General features: G+C 45.8%; 1 protein-coding gene across 1 annotated transcript in view; it reads right to left on the bottom strand.

The window, feature by feature from the left end:
- LOC102973207 (26S proteasome non-ATPase regulatory subunit 5-like) overlaps positions 1-21,294 on the bottom strand; it is a 28,934-nt gene extending 7,640 nt beyond the window's left edge. Inside the window, 1 exon segment of the mRNA XM_055080714.1 lies at positions 21,279-21,294. Within this exon segment, the coding sequence (XP_054936689.1) occupies positions 21,279-21,294 (16 nt within the window).
- Positions 21,295-24,319: the final 3,025 nt, after the last annotated feature.

The raw sequence follows: 24,319 nt of genomic DNA, 5'->3' as shown, positions 1-24,319 counted from the left end.
GTTTTTTGTATATCAATTATACCTCAGTAAAACTTTTTAAAAGCATCTATTCTGGGTGGGAACGGCTGGGCCCTCTTATCCCTCTCATGTTTAGCCATTGGCCGGGGCCCCCCTCAAAGGGCGTGACCTTGCGAGGCTGACCACACTCCTTATAGCTGGACATGAGTCCTTCCCCGATGGGGGCTCTGAGCGATGTATTTCTGTGTCTGCCACAGCTCTCAATGGAAAGAGCTATTCTTCTATCTTTTTTTTCCTGACTAGATAAATAATCCATGTCCACTGTAAATATGTGAATAACACAGAAAAGTAAATGGCAAAAGGTAAAAGTCACCTAAAACTGCTAGTATTTTGAAAACATCCTCTTATATATTTTTATGCATATACATGTATATTTTAGGTAAATGGCATCATATAATACAATAAGTTTTTACTGTTGACTTTTAAATATATATATATATATATAGTAACACCACTCCACTCCTCCCTGCCCTTCCCCAAATAAACAATAACAACATTGTGCGTGACCACCTTATGTTTTATGGGCATATAGGAATTTTAAAAGTGTTTTTACACAACAGAATTTTTTACACCCTCACAACAAGTACCTTGTCAGCTGGCAAATGTAAGCTCTGCTTCCCCATTTCCAGAGGAGAAGACTGAAGCCTAGAAAGATTAGGTGGTTATCTAAGAAAGTCACTGAACTTGTAGGTGACAGAGCCAAGGCTCAAAGTCCAGGACTTCCCATCCAGTGCCCTTCCCTGTAAATGCCCTGGCCTAATATCGACCAGGTCTTCCTTCTGCTTGACTACATGCACCGGACTCCTCTCTGTGACTGGTAACATATCAGGTAGTGAACTTTCCATCCCAGGAAATAATCAAGCTAAGTTCTGATGGCCATTCATCAGAGTCGCAGGGTTAAGCAGATTCTTACGCTGCAAGAAGGTCCTGCTGCAAGGCCATAGAAGGAAGTGCAGTGCTGTTATTGAGTCAGCATCTACTGGCAGACAAGAAATCAGCTCTGGCTGTTCCTGTGTTTACATCACCATCTCACCCTCCAACTAGCAGTGTTCATATGATAGCTGGATTTGGGGTTTTTCCCCTCCCAATTTCTATTTTGCTCTGCACCTCTATAGAAATGCAAACACTGGCCCATTAAAAGAGACGAATGACAATATAATAGTAATAGCCCATTTTTAAAATCCACATGGGCTGCTTTGGCCAGGGTGGAAAATGTGCTTGTTAAAATGTGAGGAGGTGCTCTGACTGGTTCCCTTGATGCAAACACAGATGTGCCAAGTAAGCAACCAATAATCAAGGCATTTAGTTAGGTGATTAATTTCCAAGCTTTCAAGGATGAACATTTAGTGGCAAAGAGCATGGGTCTCAATGTCAGCCAGACCTGGGTTCAAGTATTTTGGACCCTCCACCTCCTGGCTTTATGATCTTGGGCAAGTCACTCAACTTCTCTGGGCTTCTTCACTGTGCCTGGCACAGAGTAAGCACTTGACAAACACAGTAGCTGTTAACAAGTAATAATGCTAATACTGCTACTACCCCATTACTAGTATTATAAACTCAAGTGCTATAAAGGCTTCTCGGGCTAGAGGTTCCCCCTAACTCAGTTTATTAGATCTCTCCCCACTAAGCTGACCTAAGCCATGGACCCAATCCCTGAGCACACAAGTTAACTTCACTTTGCACTATCAAACGTATGCTCTCTTAACCTAAGATAACATGTGTTTCAGGCCCATATTTCACAAAGTGTAGAAAGAATAGACCTACCGATATTAATTACTGGAAGAAAGGAATTGGTGATCAAATAAGTTTGGGATAGACTCGGTTCAACTTGGTTAAATGAAGTGAAACACTTGGTTAGAGACACTCGGTTAAACAAAGTGAAACAGATTTATTTCCTGCAGGACTTGTCAGAAACTTTTATATCCCAATAGAATTTGTGCCTCTCTAACAAGCAGATATAATATTGTATTAATCTTGACATTTTCAGTTGCAAATGGCAGAAGCCCAGCTGAATTTAGGTTATGCAAAAAAGACACTTTATTGGTCATGTAACTCTATCGCCTAGGATTGTATATACTGTAGGTTAAAAGGGTCCAGGGGTTCAAATTATGCCATCTAATCTGTCTCTCCTCCCTCCCTCCTCTCCCTTCTTCTTCCTGCCTATTCTCTCCTCGCCTATTTGAACATCTCTTCCCTGTTTGGCTTTGTTATTAGGCTTTTGTGTTGGACTGCAATATTGTTTCATGGAAGTCTCACGATTACAGTCTAGGATCCAGAGAAAGAAAATATTTTCCCCCAATTTACCTATCTTGGGTCATGGACCCATGTCTGATTCACTCTCTGTGGCCAGGGGTATGAAGTAGCCTGACTGGACAGGTGGACATAAACCAAGCATGGAAGCGGGGGACAGGTGTTTCCCCAAAAGAAGAGTTGCAATGGTGACCCCAAAAACATGTATCCACTCTGAATCTTTAGCATTTCAGCTTACTGGGCTAGTGTTCTTTTAAGAAATGCTGATTTTGTACAAACTTGGTCTCAAGAGAGGAAAAAGAAATCACCATTTGAGTGACCATTTTTTGAGTATCTATTACGTGCCTGTTACTGTTCATGGAACTTGGATACAAAGGTAAAGGAGATACATCAACATCTTCCAGAAGTTCACAGTCTGAGGAGTAAAGATCTGAGGCAGACCGTAGGCGGCTAAGTACAAGGCAACATTCTAGGTATGATAACAGTGGTATAAATAAATCGCCACTGGAACACAGGAGAGACAGGGTTAATCTGCCTTGGTGATGACAGAAGCACTTCGTAGAGGAGGAGACATTCGTGTTAAGTTTGGAAAGAGGCCAAGTTTGAGAAGGGCAGGTTTTCTTGGCATAGAGAACTACCTAAGAAAGCTTCTGCCGTTGGAGAGCTCATAGCTTAATTTGGAAGTGATGATAGCTGTGTGATTCTAATGCAGCCTATATGGTCAGGCAAGAGACAGAATGAGAGCGCTGGAGCCAGGTTGAACTCCTGACTCCCAGCTCACCACTCCTTCCCATCGTCCCTCCCGAGAGCTTTCTTCATAAATTAATGGACTATGGACACTGTTGTTTTGTGTCTACCTAGAAAGCTTCCTCACCCCCATTTCTCTACTTTCTGCAGGTCCACAGAGGTTATATCATATGACCCAGGCAGAGCCAATCATCTTTTATATTTTCCTGATCACCATGGCCATGTGATCCAGACGCAGCCAATCAGTGCCTTGCCTTGCTCTTTAAAGAGACATATTTGAAGAAAGTTGTTTTTTTATTCCCATTGTGGGTAAGCAGCTGAAAATGTGAATCTGTGACTCCCCAGTATCCTTCCATGCTACATGTTTGGTAGCTAAAATTGGGCTTTGTCCTTCAAAATGGTCACTTTCTCCAACATTTCACCTGAATGTTGCAAAACCTCCCTGCAGTTTCTGGAAAGGGGAAGGCCTATATTAGATGGAAGTGGTACCGACAGTAAGTAGTCTTTGGAGCACTGCTCCACGACTCTGTCCTGCTCCCCTTAGAGGACTGGATGTCAAAGTCCGCTGACCCAAGCCCTTCCTGAGTCAAGCCTCACCCCTCCTCCTTATGAGGCCCACACCTGCCTCCATGTTTGCCTCCACGCCCAATCCACTCTTGACACTGCATGGAGGACCCTTTGGGCGCCCAAACCTCACCATGTTACTTGTTGTTAAAACCAAGGTGTATCACCTGAAAAAAAAGAGGGTCTCAGTTCCTCAAGTTAGCCTGCAAGACCTTCCAAAGTTTGGCTTTGTCATGTTCCAGTCTCATCTCTCAACACGCCTCATAATTTGCCCTCCATCAACACTGGATGGCTTCCGTTCCTCTGCATAAACCATTTTTAGAGCCTCTTCTCCTCTTGGGAAAATCCCACCCATCCTTTAAAACCCAGCTAAGGTATCTTCATTCCTTCACACTAGGTGCACCAGAAGGACTCGTATTACCCCCGTCACCGCACTTCATTCTGCTTTATGATCGTATGCTCGGGTGTCTGTCACCCCAGGAGAGAAAGGGTCCTTTCTTAGTCTTCTTCCTCTCCCACCTCATATCCAATTCGTGTGCACATCTTGTCAGCTCTACTTTTGAAATATATGTATATATTCCAAATCCAACCACTGGTTGTCACCACTACTATCTTGGTCTGAGCCCCACTAATTCTATTTTCACTAATAGAATTAGTTCTTTAATTAACTAATGAAGTTAGTCTTCTAATTTCTCACCCATATTGTTGTGTTAGTCTCCTCCCAGGTCTCCCGTTATTCTGTCCTTAGCCACCTTCTTGTTAGGAAGCAGCCAAAAAAAGCAGCCATCGTCAAGACAGCAGCCAAAATGTACCTTATAAAGCCAACATTCAGGATGGGTTGGTCCTCGTCTCAAAACTTTAAGATGGGCTTCTCATTCACTTAGAAAAAACTGCAGTCCCTACAATGGCCTACAAGCCCTCCACGATTCTGCCTCTGTTCCTGCCTGATGCCATCTTCCACTACCCTCCTTCTGCCTCATGCACTGCAGCCCCTGTGGCCCCCCACCACAGTCCCTCCCGCCCACCAGGCACACTCCCGCCCCACAGAGACACATGTGTTATTCCCTCTGCAGGACTGTTCTCCCACAAGTCTTGCTCCCTCACCTCCTTCAGGCCTTCTCTCAAATGCCACTCTCTCAATCAAAACTTTCTGGATACCCTATTCTAAATGTCCATTGACAGAGGAATGGGTAAAGAAGATGTGGTACATATATACAACGGTATATTACTTAGCCATTAAAAAGAATGAAATAAGGCCATTTGCAGCAATGTGGATTGACCGAGAGATTGTCATACTGAGTGAAGTAAGTCAGACAGAGAAACAGAAATATTGCATGATATCGCTTATATGTGGAATCTAAAAAGAAATGATACAAATGAACTTATTTACAAAACAGAAACAGACTCACAGACTTAGAGAATGAACTTATGGTTACCAGCGGGGAAGGGTGGAGGGAAGGGATAGTTAAGGAGCTTGGGACTGACGTGTACACAGTGCTATATTTAAAATGGATAACCAACAAGGACCTACTGTATAGCACAGGGAACTCTGCTCAATGTTATGTGGCAGCCTGGATGGGAGGGAGTTTGGGGGAGAATGGATACATGCATACGTATGGCTGAGTCCCTTTGCTGTGCACCTGAAACTATCACAACATTGTTAACTGGTTATACTCCAACTAAAAGATTTTTTTGCCAAAAAAAAGTGAGTTTCTTCTTGAACACTTCCCATCCTCCTTTCTTATTTTCTTAATTTTGTACCATTATACTGTGTATTTTACTTGCTTATTTGTTTAATTTATTATGTGTCTCCTGAGTAGTACCCCACCCCCAAAAGATAAACTCCCTTATGACAAAGAATTCTGAGTGTTCTGCTCATTGATATAGTTCCACTGCCTAAAATAGCGTGTGGTGCATAGTAGATGTCCAGTAAATATTTGTCAAATAAATGAATAAACGAATGAGCAAATTATTTGAACACAAACTGCCTAGCATATAGTAGGCGATCAATATAACTGATTGAGTAAATTAATTAACTAATGAAGTTAGTCTTCTATAAGTCTAAATGAGGTTTTTTCTGGTGTTTTCACGGTTCTTTCTCAATCCCCTTCTCAAGTTTCTGGGTCTCCAGCATCCTAATCAATGGTCCGTGGAGTTTTTTTGTCCCTCTCTGATGTGGTTCTGTAAATGTCTTCTCCAGGAGCAAGAACAAAGTCAGTCAATGAGTAGCTGACAATGAGGGGCCATATCCCAACTGACAAAGCCCAGCTCCATTCAGGAGAGTCTGTCATTCTTAGTGCCCCAAAGCCAGGCAATGTCACAATTCTTCATCAGGAGTTTCCAAAATATTGGGCTGGGCATTCATCTGCAGGCAAAACTAAACTCTTTGGATTCTAGGGTTCTATAAAAAGGGCTGGACATAGTGACGTTGATGTTGAAATCACCAGGCTAGCCCTCAAAGCACATGGGGAGTATATGTGAAGACAAACAGATTTCCATGCAAATAGAGATATGTACAAACTGTCTCCATTCAACCTCTGTGAGACCCATAGAGAGCTTGGCGTTAGGGAGTAATAATTCGCATGAACACAGAATTTAATAGTTTGTAATAAACTTTCATGTGTATGATTTCATTTGGGCTTCATGACTATCCTGTGAAGAAGGGAGTATTATCATTTCACTGGTGTGGGTTGTATTACGGTTCCAAATTATTTGCTGCCCTGCCTGTGAGAGGGTTATACAACCCTGCTTACTGCCGTGTGATTTCCACTGCCTCTCTGTGGGAGAAGTATAACATCCTTACCCACAGAACGTGAGCAGAAGTGAATATCGGGGACATCTGAGTAAAAGCTTTAGAGACACTGCACGACTCTACCTCCTTCCTTATCCCTGGGTACAAAACCAGTGGATGTGTCTTCATCTTGGACCTCAGAATGTAGAATACACATGGAGAAGAGCCACAAAACCATAGCTGAGACCTGACCACAGCAAAAATATAATATGAGCCATAAATAACCCTCTGTTGCTGTAAGTCACCAAGATTTGGGGGGCTGTTTGTTACCACAGCATAACTAACTTAAGCCGACTAGCACACCTATTTTTCAGAGGAAGAATCTAAGGATTAAAGAGATTAGTGATTTTCCCAAAGGCATTCATCTAATGTGTAGCAGATCCAGGACTCAAACTCAGGGTGTCTCACCCCCCCAAACCATGTTCATTCTACCAGGTCATTCTGATTAAGGACAATGTCCCCTTCTGCACATCTCCCGCAGTAATCTGGAAAACTGAGAGGTATCAGGCTCCAAGCTAGTTTTTTTTCACCAACAAGAGCCCTTTCCTCTCTGAGCCCCTGCCAAGTCAGAAAGGGGCTCTGAATGTCACAGTTATTTAGGAAAAGAGACTTGGCACAATCTAGTTGTTTTCATAGACTGGTCTCTGGAAGCCGTCCCAGCCCAGGGTAAAATATGAAATTTAATCACAGGGGGAATTGAGCCAGACCACCAAGCCCCATCAACTGTTCCTCTTGTTTCCTTTTAGTACTCAATTGTTTTTCAGAAGCCCTTGGATGGGTCTGGAAGAGCTCTGGGAGGATGGGTTTAGAATGTTAGCTTTATTTAATCGATTCATGCTTTTGGACCCTCCCTGGGGTTCTTAGAGGGACATCTGGCGACCCAGGCAGTCTTGCTACAAGGCTAATATTCCGCAACGTGTAGAGTCTACACATATAAGATTTGTTCCCTCGGGGCCCAGTTTGGAGCACAAACACTGAATTCCCAGGAACTAAAATCTGGGCCGTGGGCATTAGGCATACAATGAAATGGTGCAATCACCCAGGCAACCTGACTGTCCAGCAATGTTTCCAAGAATTCTACAAAATAAATGTCCTTGGCCACTCCTGGTACAGAGTAAAAGCTGGCTGTGCCTGGAACCTGCTCATGAGGAGGCAGGAGAGAAAGGCCAAAGTCAGCTTGGATGTCCACTACCTTCCGATTAGAGACCCAGGCCATGTACAAGAAAGCACAAGAGGAAATTAGCGAAGTCTGGGCATGGTTTTTAGTTCAGGAGCTATGCAGGGAAATGCAAAAGAAGCTTCATCTCGTTAACAAGCATTATCTAGCATCTACTATGTGTCAGACACTTTTCTAAGCACTATGTCAATATTGTTACTGAATGCTGGCAGAAATTCTCTGAGATATGAACTCATATTATCCCTATTTTCCAGACGAAGAAACTGAGGCACAGAGAGAATAAGTATCTTTTCCAAGGTCTAAGAGCTAGAAATGGAGAAGGCAGGATTGGGACCCCCATAGTCTGCCTCCGGAGTCTGTGTTCTTTACCTCTATGCAGTGATGCTTCTAAGGTGTCACGGAAGAATCAGACCTCGGCAAAAACTGAAACTGATTGAACGTGTCCAGCAATGGCATGGCTTCTCTTTCAGTCTGACTCCACTCGGAATGAGAGGGCTAAGACCCCCCCTCCCGAGGTGGAGGTTGAACACGAGACACTTTTCCCATATCTCATGTCCCTGGAAACCTCTAGACTATGAACTCACAACAGGTAGGGAGAGAGCCACTCTTTGTACCACTGTCTCCATAGCACCTAATGCAGTGCCTGAATCAGAGAATGCCCAGTTAAGTACTTGTTAGAGGGAATGGAGGGAGAGGGGGAGGGAGGGACAAAGAGAGCTAAGGAAAAAGGAGGGAGGGCTAAGGGAGGGAGGGAGGGAGCAAGGAAGAGAGGAAGAAGGGAGGAGTTATCTAGTTGTCAGCTACCCATCATCTCATCCCCAGCTAGGGGTGAGCTGATGAGAGCTTAATGTGTTGCTCCTCCTAAGAATGTTCAGAGATCCTCTCAAAAGAAAACTTCAGAAACTGCTGTGGCTTTGTCCCTTCTCACTCACCCTTCTGCAGTACTTCCCCCCTAGTGTTCCAGATCCCTTACGTACTGCTGCACACCAAAACACACACGTGCGCACACGCGCGCGCACACACACACACACACACACACACACACACACACACCCCTACAGAACACCGTTTGCCCAACAGTTAAGCCACGAGACCTCGTGCTCTGCTGTTCTTTTTTTCTTTGCACAGAACCAGAGAAAGGACCCGAGCGCGGACATCACTCCAGCTGACTTCTCTTTGTTTTGGGCAGCAGGGATGCCTACAGCTCCAACCTCTTCTCTGCCCATGAAAACCTCAGCTACTAACAGCACTTAGCTGCAGGTGAAATGTCACGGAATCTGAGGACGCAACAGCCCAAAGGGACCTGTTAGATTGCCTTGCTTAGGAATTCTTCATCTTAATTTTGGGGGAATCCATTATTGTCCCTCCAAGGCCTGACTCTTCTCATTATACTACACTGTCTTCCCACTCTCATGTCTTTTCTCATTATTTCCTCAGACCAATATCTTCAAACGAGGCAGTGTAGCGTTTTAGTTCAGAGCACTCGAATTGGAGGTAGGGAGACCATTCTGATTCCTGGCTCAGCCAGGAACTAGCTGTGAGCCTTATTAAGCTCATGTCCTGCCCTCTCTGAGCCTCAGCTCTCCCATATATAAAACGGTGATAAGAACAGATGCTACATCATAGCATTTCTGTAAGGAATCAACGAGATAATGCATCTAAAACACTTAACACAGAGGCCAGCACATAGTGAGTACTCAAAAAATACTTATGATTATCCTCATTCTTCATGCTTTGTCCACACCCCAAACGGCAGCAGCATGTTTGTGATTCCACATGATTTCCCTTGTTTGCAGAGTCAGGAATAGCCCTCCCTTGTTAACCTTCATTTGGAAAGTGATTTAACTCTCTGACATTAAAATTAAAATATAAACAGCCCAGCGCCTGATTTAATGGACAATTAAAATTAAATTAACAGTTAGTAAGTGATGAACTAATTTTGTTATTATAACCATATTAGCCTCATACTCGGAGAAATATAAAAGGGAAAATGGACCCCTTTATATACATACACACACACACACACACACACACACACACACATATACACACACACATACATAGACACAGGCAAGAAAAGATTTAAGTTCATATATTATAGCCTTGACAGATTCACTCTTTGAAGCTATTCCCCCCAAAACTCAGCTGTCTGATATTTATGCAAAAATGTTTAGATGCCGAAGTAATGAGAATTAATGATCTGGTAGAAAGAAAAAGAATACTAAAGGAACGTTTTATTGCAAGCTGTAGAGCAAACAGCTTGGCAAAGCAGCCTGGGTTATCTCACCCCATGCTCGTTCGCGGCCTCTGGAGAGACCAAGGGTTTTCTTGCTTGTCTGCAAATGCATGGATCTGTCAGATGTGCTAATCGCAGCTCTCAGGTATGATGCTCTCGGTTGGGATCCCTACTCTCAGCTCTGATAGGAGGGGTAGATGAAAAACAGCGCAGGAGATCTGGAGAGGGCTCAGCAGAAGATGGTGGTGGAAGAACGGTACCACGCTCTAAAGAAGTCCCAGAGCTCACCTTTTCTTCCCTTATCCCCTTCGCGCTGTGCTTACTCCCCCTTCTTCCTCCAGGGGCGCACTGCTCTCAAAGCTCTCATCATTTTAGTAGTATGGCATATTAATGTATCCGTCCTTCCTGCTGATCCGTCTGGTCCACGTTAAGCACTGCTTCTATCTTGTTTACATTTACACGCCAGCATACAGCAGAGTGTCTGGCTCAGTGTTTGTCGTCTTGAATTGATTTAATGTAAACGAGTGAAAAATTTGTTCAATCTCAGATATTAAGACCCAAGATGCTGCCCTTTCTAGGGGCATTTGCCATTTCAGTAGGGGGATGGGAGGAGCGATGCTGAATCCAAAGAGATGGCTTATGCATGGGGTGACTCCAGGCATCGAGAAGTGGCCAGAGGCTCAGGGGATAGTGTTGGGAGGGGAGGCTTCCAAGAACTCATCAAATCACAGCTTGTAGATGCCTATCTGCTCCGATTACATGCTGGTCTGGCTTCAGTGAACAGAAACTGTCTTAGGAGCAAAGAACACCACTCAGTTCTCACGACACGTGACGTGTCTGACAAAGTGCGATCTGATTCTGACAAGAAGTGATCTGACTGGGGCGGCCCTCACCCCGCAGAGTCCTCCTCGCCTCCGTGTTTTGAGGGCCTACTGTCATAGTCTCTGCTTTGGAGTAAAGAACATTTGTCGGCTTTGGGGACAGATGTTCTTTACTCCAGGATCCATTCCCTCATAGCTTAATTTCCTTTGGGAGATTCCCTCTCACTCAGTGTGTGCAGTCTTAATGATACCAACAGTCAAGGCACTTCATCTCCCACCCAGAGATGTATGATTCAAGTGTGGCAGATCAGTCCTTTCCTGCTGTGACTCTGGATCGTGAGTAGAAGACCAGAAGGAGGAAAAGCGTTTGCCGTCGTTTCTTCCAGAGGGGCACCTTTTCAAGAATGTTGTCCACTTCACGCCACCCAGATACCAGAGTATCACTTTCCTTTTCTGAGCTGGGTTCTCCAGCCTTCTCATTGATTCTATGATCCAGTACCTTCTAGAGGATAGTTTTTTTGTTTGTTTTTTTTTTTTTTTTTGCGGTACGCGGGCCCCTCACTGTTGTGGCCTCTCCGCAAGCGACCATGGCTCGCGGGCCCAGCCGCTCCACAGCATGTGGGATCTTCCCGGACCGGGGCACGAACCTGTGTCCCCTGCATCTGCAGGCGGATTCTCAACCACTGCGCCACCAGGGAAGCCCAGTACCTTCTAATAAATTCATTTTCTGCTTAAATTAGCCTGAGTCTGTTGAAACATCTTATGACCCGAGATCTCTAACTGATACTTGGGGTTGGAGAGCAAGAGGTGAGGGCAGGAGGAAGCCATCATCTGGGCTTCCAAACTCTCTCCCAATAACACAGTAATTCATCACATTTATTAGTTAGCCTCGTCCAAGGAAAATACCCGAATGAATTCAATATTTAGTGAAAAAAAAGGAGGGAGGGGGAGAAAAAATAAGGTAAAATCATGAGGAGGACAAGCCCTAGGAGTGGTAAGAAGCCAGCAGGAGAGGTCTCTCTGCCAAAGGAAACCAATTTTTGCCTATTTTGCTCAGCTTCAACCTCAAGTAAACTTAAAGATCCTCATCAGTCTAGCCTCAGGTAGGGAGGCGGGGATTCTGTGTGATTAGTAGGACTTGAAAGGCCTTCCTAATATACATCCCCCTTGAGCCTAGTTTCTCTGTCTCCTTTCCCAGATGATCCGAGTGCCCAGCCATGGGGTCCCCACCTTATCTCTACGTAATGGTCCAACCTCACAGGCTGCATGGAGGGAAAACCTCCAGGACATTATGGGGACGGCACATCAGAAAATACCACGGCTTTCCAATGGTCCCTATGTCTGGAAGCAAACTGGAGGTTTGTGAAGTTGGTCCTCCACCTTCAATTGCCACCAGTCACTTGTCACAAAGGTAATATTAAATAATTTTACTGCATCCAATATTAGGCAGAGTCTATAAAAGGACAGACGCGTGGGACTTCCCTGGCGGTCCACTGGTTAGGACTCCATGCTTCAACTGCAGAGGGTACAGGTTCCATCTCTGGTTGGGGAACTAAGATCCCGCATGCCCCGTGGCATGGCTAAAAAAATAAAATAAAATAAAAGCTTAAATAAAAAGAAAAAAAGGATGGAGGCGCAAAGAGAGAGTCATATTAGGGATGTCAGTCGGTGCTTGCGCCTGCAGACTCATTTCAGGAAAACGATCTACCCTATGTTCCCCCATTTCTTCAACAACCTCCTCCTCCTGCCAGCTTACTGGGCCACACGTGGACTACATGACCCAAGAATGATGGGTCCAAAACATGGCAGTGACTTATGACCTGTGTGACCCGGGATGCAAAGATATATTTGGCCAATCAGATGGCTCTGAGGTACTGAAAACTGTAAAGCTGAGAAGTGAGATGGCACAGGGGCTGAGGATGAAAAGACACCTTCAAACCAGGAATAAACCAAAATTCTATGTGAGCAGAAAAGATAAAGAGTGAGAGGAAATCAGCCCACAGAGAGAAAGCAGAACTGAACAAACAATTGGAGAGAACAAGAGAGAGGACGAGAGAGAGAGAATAAGAGAGACTAGTTCCTAAAGCAGCCGCAGGTCTTGACAGTTTTCCAGATCTAATTACAGTTCACAGTTGTCCTAACAATACACCGCTGTTTTGGAGGCAACTTGAAGGAGTCTGTTTCTTGCAACTGAAAGAACCCGAATGAAACAAAGGGACGTCAGGACACAAAGACCAAGGTGAAGACCACGTGAACCAACGACAATTTTCTCTGGCCCTAGCTTCCAGACCAGAGACGGATCCATCTAAAATAGCCTCTGGTGCCTGGAGCATATTCTCTTTCTCACTGTGTGCACTATTATCCCATTTGAGCCTTATGACAACTCTGCAAGATAATGATGTTCGACACACATTCATTCAACAAATATTTGTTCAACTCCTGCAACATGTTATCACCAGCACTCTCCCAGAAAGGCCAGAGAATCATGGCTCTTGCCCTAGAGGAGGATGCCAGCTTGTGGACAGAGGTATCTGCATTTTACAAGTGAGGAGAAAGACCAAGATAGGGGTATGGGTGTACTGAAGCTCACCCAGCTAGTCAGTCAAGGGGATAAGATTTAGTTCGGGTCTCTGAACTCATCATCTTTCTAGACTGCGACTAGAAAAGGACCCTGCTTCTCCCATAGCCATGACCCCGTCAGGGGTTGGCAAACTTTTACTTAAAGAGCCAGACAGTAAATATTTTAGGTTCTGCAGACCATTTTTGGTCTCTGTCATGACTACTCAATTCTGCTGCTATAGCACAAAAGCAACTTTAGACACTATGGAAACAAAGGGGCATGGCTGTGTGCCAATAAAGATTTATTTACAACAAAGTGGCTGGCTGGGTTTGGCCTGTGGACCATTGTTTGCCAACCCCTACTAAACGCCTGTGTGCTTGAAGGAGCCTCCTCCTCCCATGACCCACGAGAGTCGCAAGAGCTTTAATGATGGCAAAGCTGTGGGAGTCAAGTAACGTTTAGACACCTTCTCAACCTTATGGTGGCTGACTGATTGGGCCATAGGAGGAGATTATACACCATCTGTAACCTGACTTAGAAATGGATCATTTCACACAGATAATATATTTTCTCCAAGAGCCTCTCAATATCCCAACTGCCCATCACCATAACAGCCCACAATCTATAATGAAAAAGTAGAAGCAGTAACAAATAAGGGAAGAACTCAGGCATTGACTTTTCTGGATATAAATTTTGACATTTCAAGGTATGCTACTAACAGACCAGCCATCGGTGTCTTCAAACATTCTGAATTTCTTGGATCCTCATACGATGGTAAGTGTGTTCGTGTTTTCCTGAAGGCCAGTAGTCAGATATCAAGAATCTTAAACTATTTAGAGCATATATACAAACCAAGAAGAAAACGCAGCCTCTATCAGGAGAGGCAAAAATGTACGAGTCAGAGATGATAGATATACTAAAAAAAATTAACTGAGAAATGCTAAGAAGGACCATTGTGTAAACACAGACAAACCAGCTTTATGCAGATTCCTGGTGGGGCAGATAGAGAAGGAGCCAGAACATATCCCATATTTTTCTGCCCTTGGGAAGGATGCATTCTAATTCTGTTTGAATGTTAGGCTTTGCTGTGAATAGTGTTATAACTTTTCTATCATCAGAGTCCACTACGATTAGAGGGATGAAAGGCAGACCTCTGAGTCAGGCCCATGTCCTTCCTCCCCATTCTCCTGGGTCCCTGTGAGATAACAGAAAATATATGTATTGGTCTCTGCCCCCAGTTCCTGGCACAGAGCTCCTGAAACCCCTGGAATTTCCTAAGTGATAAGAGCACTAGAAACATCTCTTGTTCTAATATTTGGTCTCTAACTCCAGTTCCTGACACAGGGCTCCTGAAATCCTTGTAATTTCCTGGGCGCTAGGAGTGTCTTTTCCTCCAATGAGGCGACTCTGGGTGGTTCCTGGATGAGGGCTGGTCACTAGAAAGACCAAACCATGATTAGAAGCTTGGAATTTTCAGCCCCCAGCCCCATTCTCTTGAGAAGGGAGAAGGGCTGAAAATGGGGTCAATGATTGGTCATGCCTAACTGATAAAGCCTCCATAAACATCCCAAAATTACAGGGTTCAGGGAGCTTCCAGGTTGGTGAACACATCCGCATACCAGGAGGGTGATGCACCCCAGCTCCATGGGGACAGAAGCTGCTGTGCTTGGGATGATCCCAGACCTCACCCTACGTATCTCTTCATCTGTCTGTTCCCCTGTGTCCTTTATCGTATCCCTTAATAAACTGGTAAATGTAAGCGTTTCCCTGCGTTCTGTGAGCTGTTCTAGCAAATAATCGAATCCAAAGGGGAGGAGGTCATGGGAACCTCTGATGTACAGCCAAGTTGGACAGAAGCTGTGGGTAACCTGGGGACCCACTACTTCCGATTGACACCTAAAGTGGGGTGGGGACGGTCTGGTGGAACTGAGCCCTTACCCTGTGGGGTCTGGCACTATCTCTAGGCTGATGGTGTCAAAATTAAGTTAAATTGTAAAACACTCAGCTGGTGCCATGGAGAATTGCTTGCTATGGGGGAAAACCTCCACACATTTGCTGACTGGAGGTGTCAGAAATGAAGTGTTCTGGCTGAGGAGTAAAGGATACACACAGGAGAGAAAGACTTTTCCCAACACGGTGCCCAAGTCCTGGGTATCAACACACGGTATCCTCATCCTCTACATAAGCCCATGCAGTTCCCTGATCCTGTCCTCTGGGAAACGTTGAAGGGCACAGAATGATGGTGGCTGTTTGCCCAGGATACAGCCTCCAGAAACATCCTCTGCCCTGTGGCTCCCTGAAAAAATGGGGATGGAAGCAGACTAAAGAAGCCCCGACCGGTTCTATTCATGACACCCTGACTTGAGGAAAACTGTATCCTGGGAGTGTTGTTTAGAATTCTCAAACATATTCCTGCCTGGCTACGATGCCTGCTTCGTTTCAGACAAACCCTTCCCTCCTTGCTCTCCGGGGTTTCCGTGGAGACACTGCAGAGGAGGAGGGGAGACTAGACAAGTGCTTCTGCCTGTGGTTGGGGGTGTCCCCTGGGGGCTGCCATTTCAGCCTCCCCAGTAGTGGTGGCTCGTGAATGTTTTATTAAATACCTTCCTTGGCATGGTTCTGGATGAAGGCAAAGAGCTACTCTCCTGAAGGCAACTATGAGCATCTTTTCAGCCTTCTTCTGTTTATGGGACTGACCCTTTTCGTTGCTCGTGTCTTGAAGGTACCAAACAACAAGAAAGGTAATAATCACTATAGCTGAATGTATTAAGCACTTACTAGGTGCCATGTGCTCAGCTAAGCATTTTACATTCACGGTACCATTTAATCTGTAGGAAAATTTTTGAAGTAGGTACAAGAAGTATCCCTGCATTCCAGTAAGGCAGTAGAGTGTGGTGCTTAAGAGCATGAATTCCAGAGCCTGATTCCCTGAGTTTACATCCAGATTCTCTACATACTAGGTGTGTGAACTTGGGCAAGTGACTTAAGCTTCCTGGCTGTTATTAGTCATCAATTGCTGTGTAACAACCTTGCAATTTAGTGGCTTAAAACACCACTCATTTGTGATCTCACAGTTTGGGGCCTGGCCTACCTGGCTCCTCTTATTCAAGGTATGCCACAAGACAGTTATCAAGGTGTCAGCCAGGGCTTCAGACATCTCCATGCTTGACAGGGGGAGTATCTGCTTCCAAGTTCATTCAAGCCTATCAGGATTCAATTCCTTGAGTGTTGTTGGACAGCTGGCCTCAGCTCCTACATGGAAGTTTGCCTCGTCAAAGCCTGCAAGCTGAGAAGGCAAATGAAATGGTCTGCTGGCAAAATGGAAGTCACCATCTTTTGTAACGTAATCAGGGAAGTGACATCCTATCATCTTTGCCATATTCTACCGGTTAGAAGCAAGTCACTAGTCCAGTCCACTCTCAAGGGCCTGGATTCCAGGAGCTGGGGATCACTGGAGGCTATCTTAGAAGGCTGCCTTCCGTATCTGGGTCTCAGTATCCTCATCTGTGAAATGGAGGTAGCAGCGCCTACCTCATAAGGTTATTATGTATATTAGGTTAGTTACTGTATGCAAAAGCATTTAGATTGGGGCCTGGCATATACAGAAAGTGTTATCAAAGTGTTTGCTATTATCGTTTTCATAAAATAATGAAAACTAAGCCACTTGCCCAATGTCATTCAGCTAGTGAGTAAGGACTGAACTCAGGTTGTATTAACTGAGTCTCAACTGTGCACTTAGAGGGGCAGCAGTAACTGAGGACAGACACAGTTCCTGATAACACGGGGCTTCTAGTCTAGAGGAGAAGAACAGACATCAGTCAGGGAATTACCCAAATAATTGAAAGTGTGGTAAGTGCTACAAATAAAGATGTACCAGGTGCCAAGAAAGCTCATACAAATCCAGATAAGAGGGTGGCCTAACCTAAGTATGGCTGATTGAGAAAGGCTTCCTTAAGGATGGGACATTCCAGCTGGGGTTGAAAGGATAAACAGAAATTGGTTGGGTTGAAGGGAAAGGACGTGTGCTCCAGCAACTGGGAAGAGCCTCTGGGAAGACCCTGGGGCTGGAAATGCACCCTCGATGACATTTTTTTTTTTCCAAATATTCCTCTCTAGTCTTGCATGCACTCCCCATATGTCAATGACAGGTCAAATACCACCTCATCCATGCAGGCATCCGTGATGGTCTCTCTCCAATATCTGGAAATATGCTGGCTGTTCTCCCAAAGCATTTGTATCCAGTTTGGAAGGCACCTGTCACACTGATCTGCTTTGTCCGGTAAGTTTGCCTCTGCGGTGCTTTTCCTGGCTTCACGGTTGACCTGGAAACTCCTGGAGGACACCCCACAGAACTCTCACCTCCTCCTCTCTGGGGGATGCTTACTGCCAAACTTTGGGACCAGGAGATAGGGGTAGGGAAGGAGATTTTGCTCTATACATTGACGAGCCTTTGGATTTTGTAACATTTGCAGATATAACTTAGTCCAAAAGTAAGAGACATTAAAATTCATAATAAAAACGCGAGGCAATGTCGCATAGTTGAAAGAGCATGCGCTTTGGGATGAGACACGTGTATCGGTGCCCAGTGATTCTGGGCAAGTGTCTTAACCTCTCCGAGCCTGTGTCTTCTTCTGTAAAATGGGGATCGTCCCACCTCCCTGGAAGGGTTGTTGTGATGCTGTATCTGATGCGCCCAGTGACATACCCAGCACACAGTGGAAACTATGATCTTATAACACAGGCCAATGGCACTATCATCTTTCGCTATCCTGCTGGGGTTTTAGATGGTTTAGCTTAGATTCTCCCTCTTCCTTTCCCTCTTCTACCTGCTAGTGGCGTGGAGACTTTCCAGTTCTGAGCTGCTGAGCACGTCTTAGGTGGAGGAAGAAAGCCGGGGTCCTGAAAGGTGCACAAGATGGAGCTCAGGCAGCCTCCCCCACAGTGGTTTTGATGGAGCAAAAATGAAGCCATACAGGAAGAGCGCCTGTGGCAGCTGGCCAGGCTGCATGCCCATGTAAGTTCTCATACTGGGAAAGGGATCTGAGCAAACCAGTGGAGCAGCTGAGACTCTGGGGAAAACCTACAGGAAACAGTGGATTGCCCTACAGACTAAGATATCTGAGGACAGGGCTGCATCTTTTCATTCCTGCATCCCAAAAGCCTACCAGAGAGTGGACACCTTAGAAATAATTATCAGGTCACTGATCCAGCCAGCCAGCCAGCTATCCACCCAACCCTCCAATTTCTCATGAGCCCTGGAATTCTTCAACTGATTCATCCACACTGAATTCCTTGGTTATAGACTCATCCTTGTACCCTGCCTCCCAAAACACAGATTTTTTTTAAAAAAATAAATTTATTTATTTATTTATTTATTGGCTCTGTTGGGTCTTCGTTGCCACGCACGGGCTTTCTCTGGGTGCGGCGAGCGGGGTCTACTCTTCGTTGCGGTGCGCGGGCTTCTCATGGCGGTGGCTTCTCTTGTTGCGGAGCACGGGCTCTGGGTGCGCAGGCTTCAATAGTTGTGGCACGTGGGCTCAGTAGCTGTGGCTCGCGGGCTCTAGAGCGCAGACTGAGTAGTTGTGGCGCACGGGCTTAGTTGTTCCGTGGCATGTGGGATCTTCCTGGACCAGGGCTCGAACCCGTGTCCCCTGCATTGGCAGGCGGATTCTTAACCACTGCACCACCAGGGAAGCCCCACAGATGGGTTTTTTCACAGATCTGTTCTTCACAGGGAGGCTTCCAGATGAGGAGGCAGAAGTGCCTAGTGGTTAAAGATCCAGGCACTAGAATCAGACATCTGGATGTGAAATCACAGCTGGGCCACTTCCTAGCTCTGTGACCTCGGCCAAGTCATTTCATCCCTCTGGATCTCATTTCCCCAAGTGCACAATGGAATAGCAACAACAGCAGATTGCTAATATAATCGGGTACTTACCCTGCGCCACGTACAGAACGAGTACTTCACACATGTTCATTATTAATGGTACTTACTTCATACGGTTGCTATGCAAACGAGGTAAGTGCTCCGCACAGAGACTGGCATACAGTAAGCATTCAATAAATGCTACTTATTGCTGTTGTTATTCTTCCACTGGGGCATGAAGACTTGATTAACTTCTATTTCTTGGTCCAGTAGCAGCCTGATACCTAAGACAACTTCCTTCCACCCAAATAGATGGATGATATTTCCAGCAGAGAATAAAAAGCTCAGCTAAAAATCACAGACATCGATGTTCTGCATTTGTGAAAATACTGATACCCACATTTTTAGCAACAGGTGTTATTACAAAAATACTAAATACGTTTGCAAAAATTCCTTCTGTTCTAATGTGAGATAAACCCCAATTGTCATCCCTTTCAGCAGTGTCTGCTGTCTTCAGGGATTCCCAAGTTAAAACACTCACATGCAAAAGCCATACTCTTCTTTAGGAGGAGCTTCTGCCATCATAGCTGTTGCTGAAAGCATGGTTGAATAGCATTTCCCTTTGTTTATAAAAATGCCTGCTGCTGGCACATGCCCGGCAGGGAACTGGAGGCAGAAGCCCGTCTCCCCACTTTGGAGCCCCTACATCACTCCCATCCCGCCCCCATGATGAGCCCACACTCACTAAACTGATCCTAACCCTTCTTATCTCGTATTGTGCATTACCACCTCCACTACACTGCAGTATTAATTTGATTTATGGCCCAGCCATCCCACCTGAGGCCCGAGAAGATGGCTCCCCTCCGATCGCTTCCATGAGCAGCGTTAAGTTGAAGGTAATAAAAACCCATACGTGGCTCAGACTTTCAATTTCAATTGAACATTGAAACCGTGCAATCTGATTAAAGTTTAATCTGCATCATCAATAAACACGTGTCCTAAAGCAATGAGGGCAGCTTCACCTCGTGGTCGCAGGCAGGGATTTGACGAGAGCGTGTCTGCCGTCTCTCGTGTAAACGATGCGTTTACTGGGGTGGGGGGCTGCAGACGCCGGCGCACGCGCGTGGGCTGTGGGGAGGTGGCACACTGGAACAAAGGGATGCACTCACCATATGGACGTGTTTGGGAGGAAGAGGGTGCTCGTGCTCAGAGGAAACTGGACTGAATCAACAACTCTACAGGGATCTGCAAAGGGTGCAATGGTTTTTCAAGGAGTGCTAATTAATATTCATGTATTCATGTCTTCATTCATAAAGTATTCATTGAGTGCCTACTGTGTGTCAGCCCCTGTGCTGGGTCCCCGGGGGGGAAGAACAGACACCGGTTCTGCTCTCGGGAAGCTTACGGTAATGGCTGAGAGGGATGTCAGTCAAATAATTAGGCAATTAAATGTAAAATTGCTCCCCTATGAAGTGCCCACGGTGAAGAGGTTTATAATGAATGCTCTGAGCGCTGCCAAGAAGGCGATGTGACCTATCCTGTAAGGTCAGGGAAAGCTTCCTGGAGGTGATGAGGATTGAGCTAAGGTCTAAGGCGTAAGTCGTGTGGGGTCAACGAGGCTGGGGATGGGGATGGGGACAGGGCTTGGGAGATGGTACAGACACAGGAGTAATCCAGCCACAGGAGGTTCTACATGCAAAGGCTGGGGGGCAAGAGGAAGCATGTCAGATCTGAGGAAGGGTTGAAAGAAGGCAGAGTGGCTGGAGCAGAGAGGAGGCGGCTCAGGAAGAGCCCGGAGACTGTACAGAGACATTACACAGGACTTTGTAGGATGTGGCAAAGGGTCTAGATCTTTTTTTTTCCCTAAGTGCAAGCGGGAGCTATCAGAGGGTTTTAAGCAGGGCAGCTATGTGGTCTGTTTAACAGATGCTGCGTAAAGAAGGAAATGGAGGAAGCAGGAATGGGTGGGCAGGGACTGATGTGGAGGCTATTTCTGTGGTCCAGGGGGAAGGTGAGGATAATTTGGACTCATTGATGACAGTGAAAGTGAGAAGTAGACACATTTTCTACAGGGTGGAAGTTAATGCCTGCCCTTCAAACACATGATAAATGGACTCATCTCATCTCCATTCTCACAGCCCTTACTCAAAATATATCACCTCCATGAGCTCCCCCAGCCTCCTACTCTCCAAGAAAACAGGCCACTCAACCTGCACTTCAGCGACTTTGACTTCCATCCAAAACTTACCTGCATCTTTACCCATCTCTACCTATGTCTGTTCCTCCTGAAGGTAAAAGGTAGATCACCTTTGCTTTGGCCTCCAGACCTTTACACACATTGTTCCTTCTGCAAGAACACTCTTTCTGCATCCCCCTCAAGTCTCAGCTCAGAGGCTTTCTTTCAGAAGGTCTTCTCTGACCCTCTCTAAATACCTGGGTTAGAGACCACGTATCACAGTGCTCATAACTGCCTGCTTAGTTGGCTCCAGGCAACTACTAGACTGGGAAAACCTCGAAGAGATGGCCAGGACTTGTTTCCCATTACATCCTCCAGGACCCTGGGCAGTGGCACACGAGAAGGGCTCGGTAAACGTCTGAGGATTGAAGAGCTCTAACGTCTCCCTAAAGCCAACTCCTGCCTTTGCGCTATTGACAGCAACTCTTCCCGCTTCACCAAGACCCTGCTGCATCAGCTGGCCCTTCTCTCTTATATATTCAAGCTCACTCTCTCACCTAGATCCTCCCTCCCGACAAGAAAGGCATACTTCCCCATCCCAAAGAGCACTTTCATTCAATCCTGGCTTTCCCCCAAGAGTAGAAGCATCCCCCAAGCTTCTGTGCAGTCAAACTTCTAGAAAACACAGTCCATAGACTCTTCTACCTCCTCTTGCCTTGCTTCCTTTACCGTCTGGTTTCCATTCACACAGTTCCACCGAAATTGCCCCCGAGAGCGCTGGGGACTTCTCAATTGCTAAATTCAACGGTCACTCTTCAGCCTTCCTTCTGCTTGACCTGTCAGTAACATTCGCCGCTGCTGACCACCTGCCTTCTGCTTGAAACTCTCCTACCCTCTGATTTTCACAGTACTAGCTCCTGGCTCTTCACCTGCATCTTTGACTGTGATTTCTCATTTCTTGCCCTTTAATGAACTTTCTGGCGTTTTTCCTGCCATTGCACAGGTGAATAAACTAAGGACACAATAGCCATATGATTGTGGATATGTTTTTTCAAAAGTCCTCATCTGTTAGAGATATTCACTAAAGCACTTTTGAGTGAAATGGTGTGTCTTGGAATTGCTTGAAATACTCCAGATGTGGCCATCTGTGTAATTAAAAAGGTAAGCATAATTTTAAAATAAATTGAAATCAAATAAAAGGTTATACGATCCACCACCACAATTCCATCTTCTAAAACTAGGTCTCCTTTGGAGTCCTAAAACCAATGGTGTTCCTACCACAAAGGTCACCACACCTCAGGTGATCCGACAGAGGTCTTAGTCGGAGCAAGCATTCATAGTGCTCGGCCTGACAAATGGAAGGTCCAGGACCATGCGTTTAGGTTATGACAGAGGAAACCTGGAAATGCTGTCAGGCTTGGCCCTGCCAGGATCCACACGTGGAACCCTGAATGGCATATTTATCCCTGCTGAGGTGAGTCTCTCTCTAAAGTATGCTATGAAAGCATACTTTAGAAAAATAGACTTCTGCAAGGGAAATCAATTTTGGACCTCTCAAATCTTAGCAATTATAACTATCAAGAAATTTGAAATGTTCTGTGATTTGTAAAGAAGGGCAGCATGGTGCCACGGTGAAGAACACAGGCTCCTGAGTAAGACAGACCTGGATTTAAACCCCTGCTCCATGCTCAGTAGCTAGGTGAACTCTGACAAGTCACCAGGGGCTTCGAGTGTCAGTTTCCATACATGCCAAAAGGGGAGAGCAATTCCCTACCCTGAGGGGTTATGGAGAGGATTAAAGCGTGAGAACACCTGGAATACAGTAGATGTCTACAAATTCCGACTGGGGATGGCAGACAAGTCGGAGGCGGGGAGCGGCCCTGGCCTCCAGGGGGACCCAACATTGGTGTCTTTTCCCACTTCCTGTGCGTCTCACTCACTCAGGATGATTTGCAGTTGGTGGCGAAGTCAGCCCTGGGACCGGAGATCTGAGACTGGTGATAAAACCGTCAGCCAAGATTTGCTACATCCTTTTTTTTCCACCCCCTAGACTCCCGTTCAAAATGATTTGTCGTTAGGACAAAACATGGGAAAACAAACGTGATTAAACTTTTCCCATATTAAACGCCTGGGTAGCAATGGCAGGCCTGAGCCGAGCTCTCTGGAAAGGCTCTGATTCATCCATCTGGAAGGGGGACGAACAGCTGGCAGAGTCAAGGAGCGGAGCAAGAGTCTGGGTTTGTTCCTCTGCTGCCTCATACACGACCCGGCATCTTCCTTCCAGCTGGTTGACTTCATCCCACGGACTCCGTCAAACACAGGTATAGCTGATCAAGGATTAAAGGTGTCTGGGGCGGGGGTGGGGGGTGGACGTCCTCACAGCAGGAGGGAGGCAGGAGGGGATGGGGAGGGAAGATGTGCCTCTCTCTCATACTCTGCATTCCCAGAGGTGAAAAACAAATCTCTTGTGACCCCTGGAAATGTGACAGATCTGCCAAAAATCCATGAGGTCAGTTATATAGGTTATAAAACTCACTTCACAGGTTTTCCATCGTTCAAAAACCTTTGGCTTCCTTAAGTTCTGTGGTAGATCAATTGCAAGAGCATCCAAATTCTTCACCCCTCCCTGTATCCATGCCCCGCGCAATGTGACTCTGCAGCTCCTCTCATCAAGAGGAAGACTCTCCCCAGTCCTTGATGTGGGCTGGTCTTGTGGGTTGCTTTGGTTAACTGAATGCAGCAGAAGTGAGTGTGTGCTGATTCCAAGCTTAGGGTTCAAGAGATCTTAAAACACTTCCACTCTCTCTTATAACAAGCTTGAGTTACTCTACAGGATGATGAGAGATACAAGGCTCAGGCATCACCTGTCACCCCATCCAACAACCAGCTAACTTCTACATAGGCGAGTGAGGCCATCCTCGACTAGCTTGCCTCCCACCAACCACAATCTGACCACAGATTCGTGAGCAAACCCAACTGAGGTCAGCCCGTCTCGTCCTAGATCAGTAGAACTGCCCAGCTGACCTGCAGACCAGTAAACAATAATAAATGTTTATGGCTTGAAGTCACTGACTGATCTTTGAGGTGGTTTGTTATGTATGCACTGAAATTAA

This window comes from Physeter macrocephalus, chromosome 19 (assembly GCF_002837175.3).
Source record: "Physeter macrocephalus isolate SW-GA chromosome 19, ASM283717v5, whole genome shotgun sequence".
Taxonomy (NCBI): domain Eukaryota; kingdom Metazoa; phylum Chordata; class Mammalia; order Artiodactyla; family Physeteridae; genus Physeter; species Physeter macrocephalus.
The sequence above is the reverse complement of the archived record's forward strand: the minus strand, read 5'-3'. Positions and strand labels throughout refer to the sequence as shown.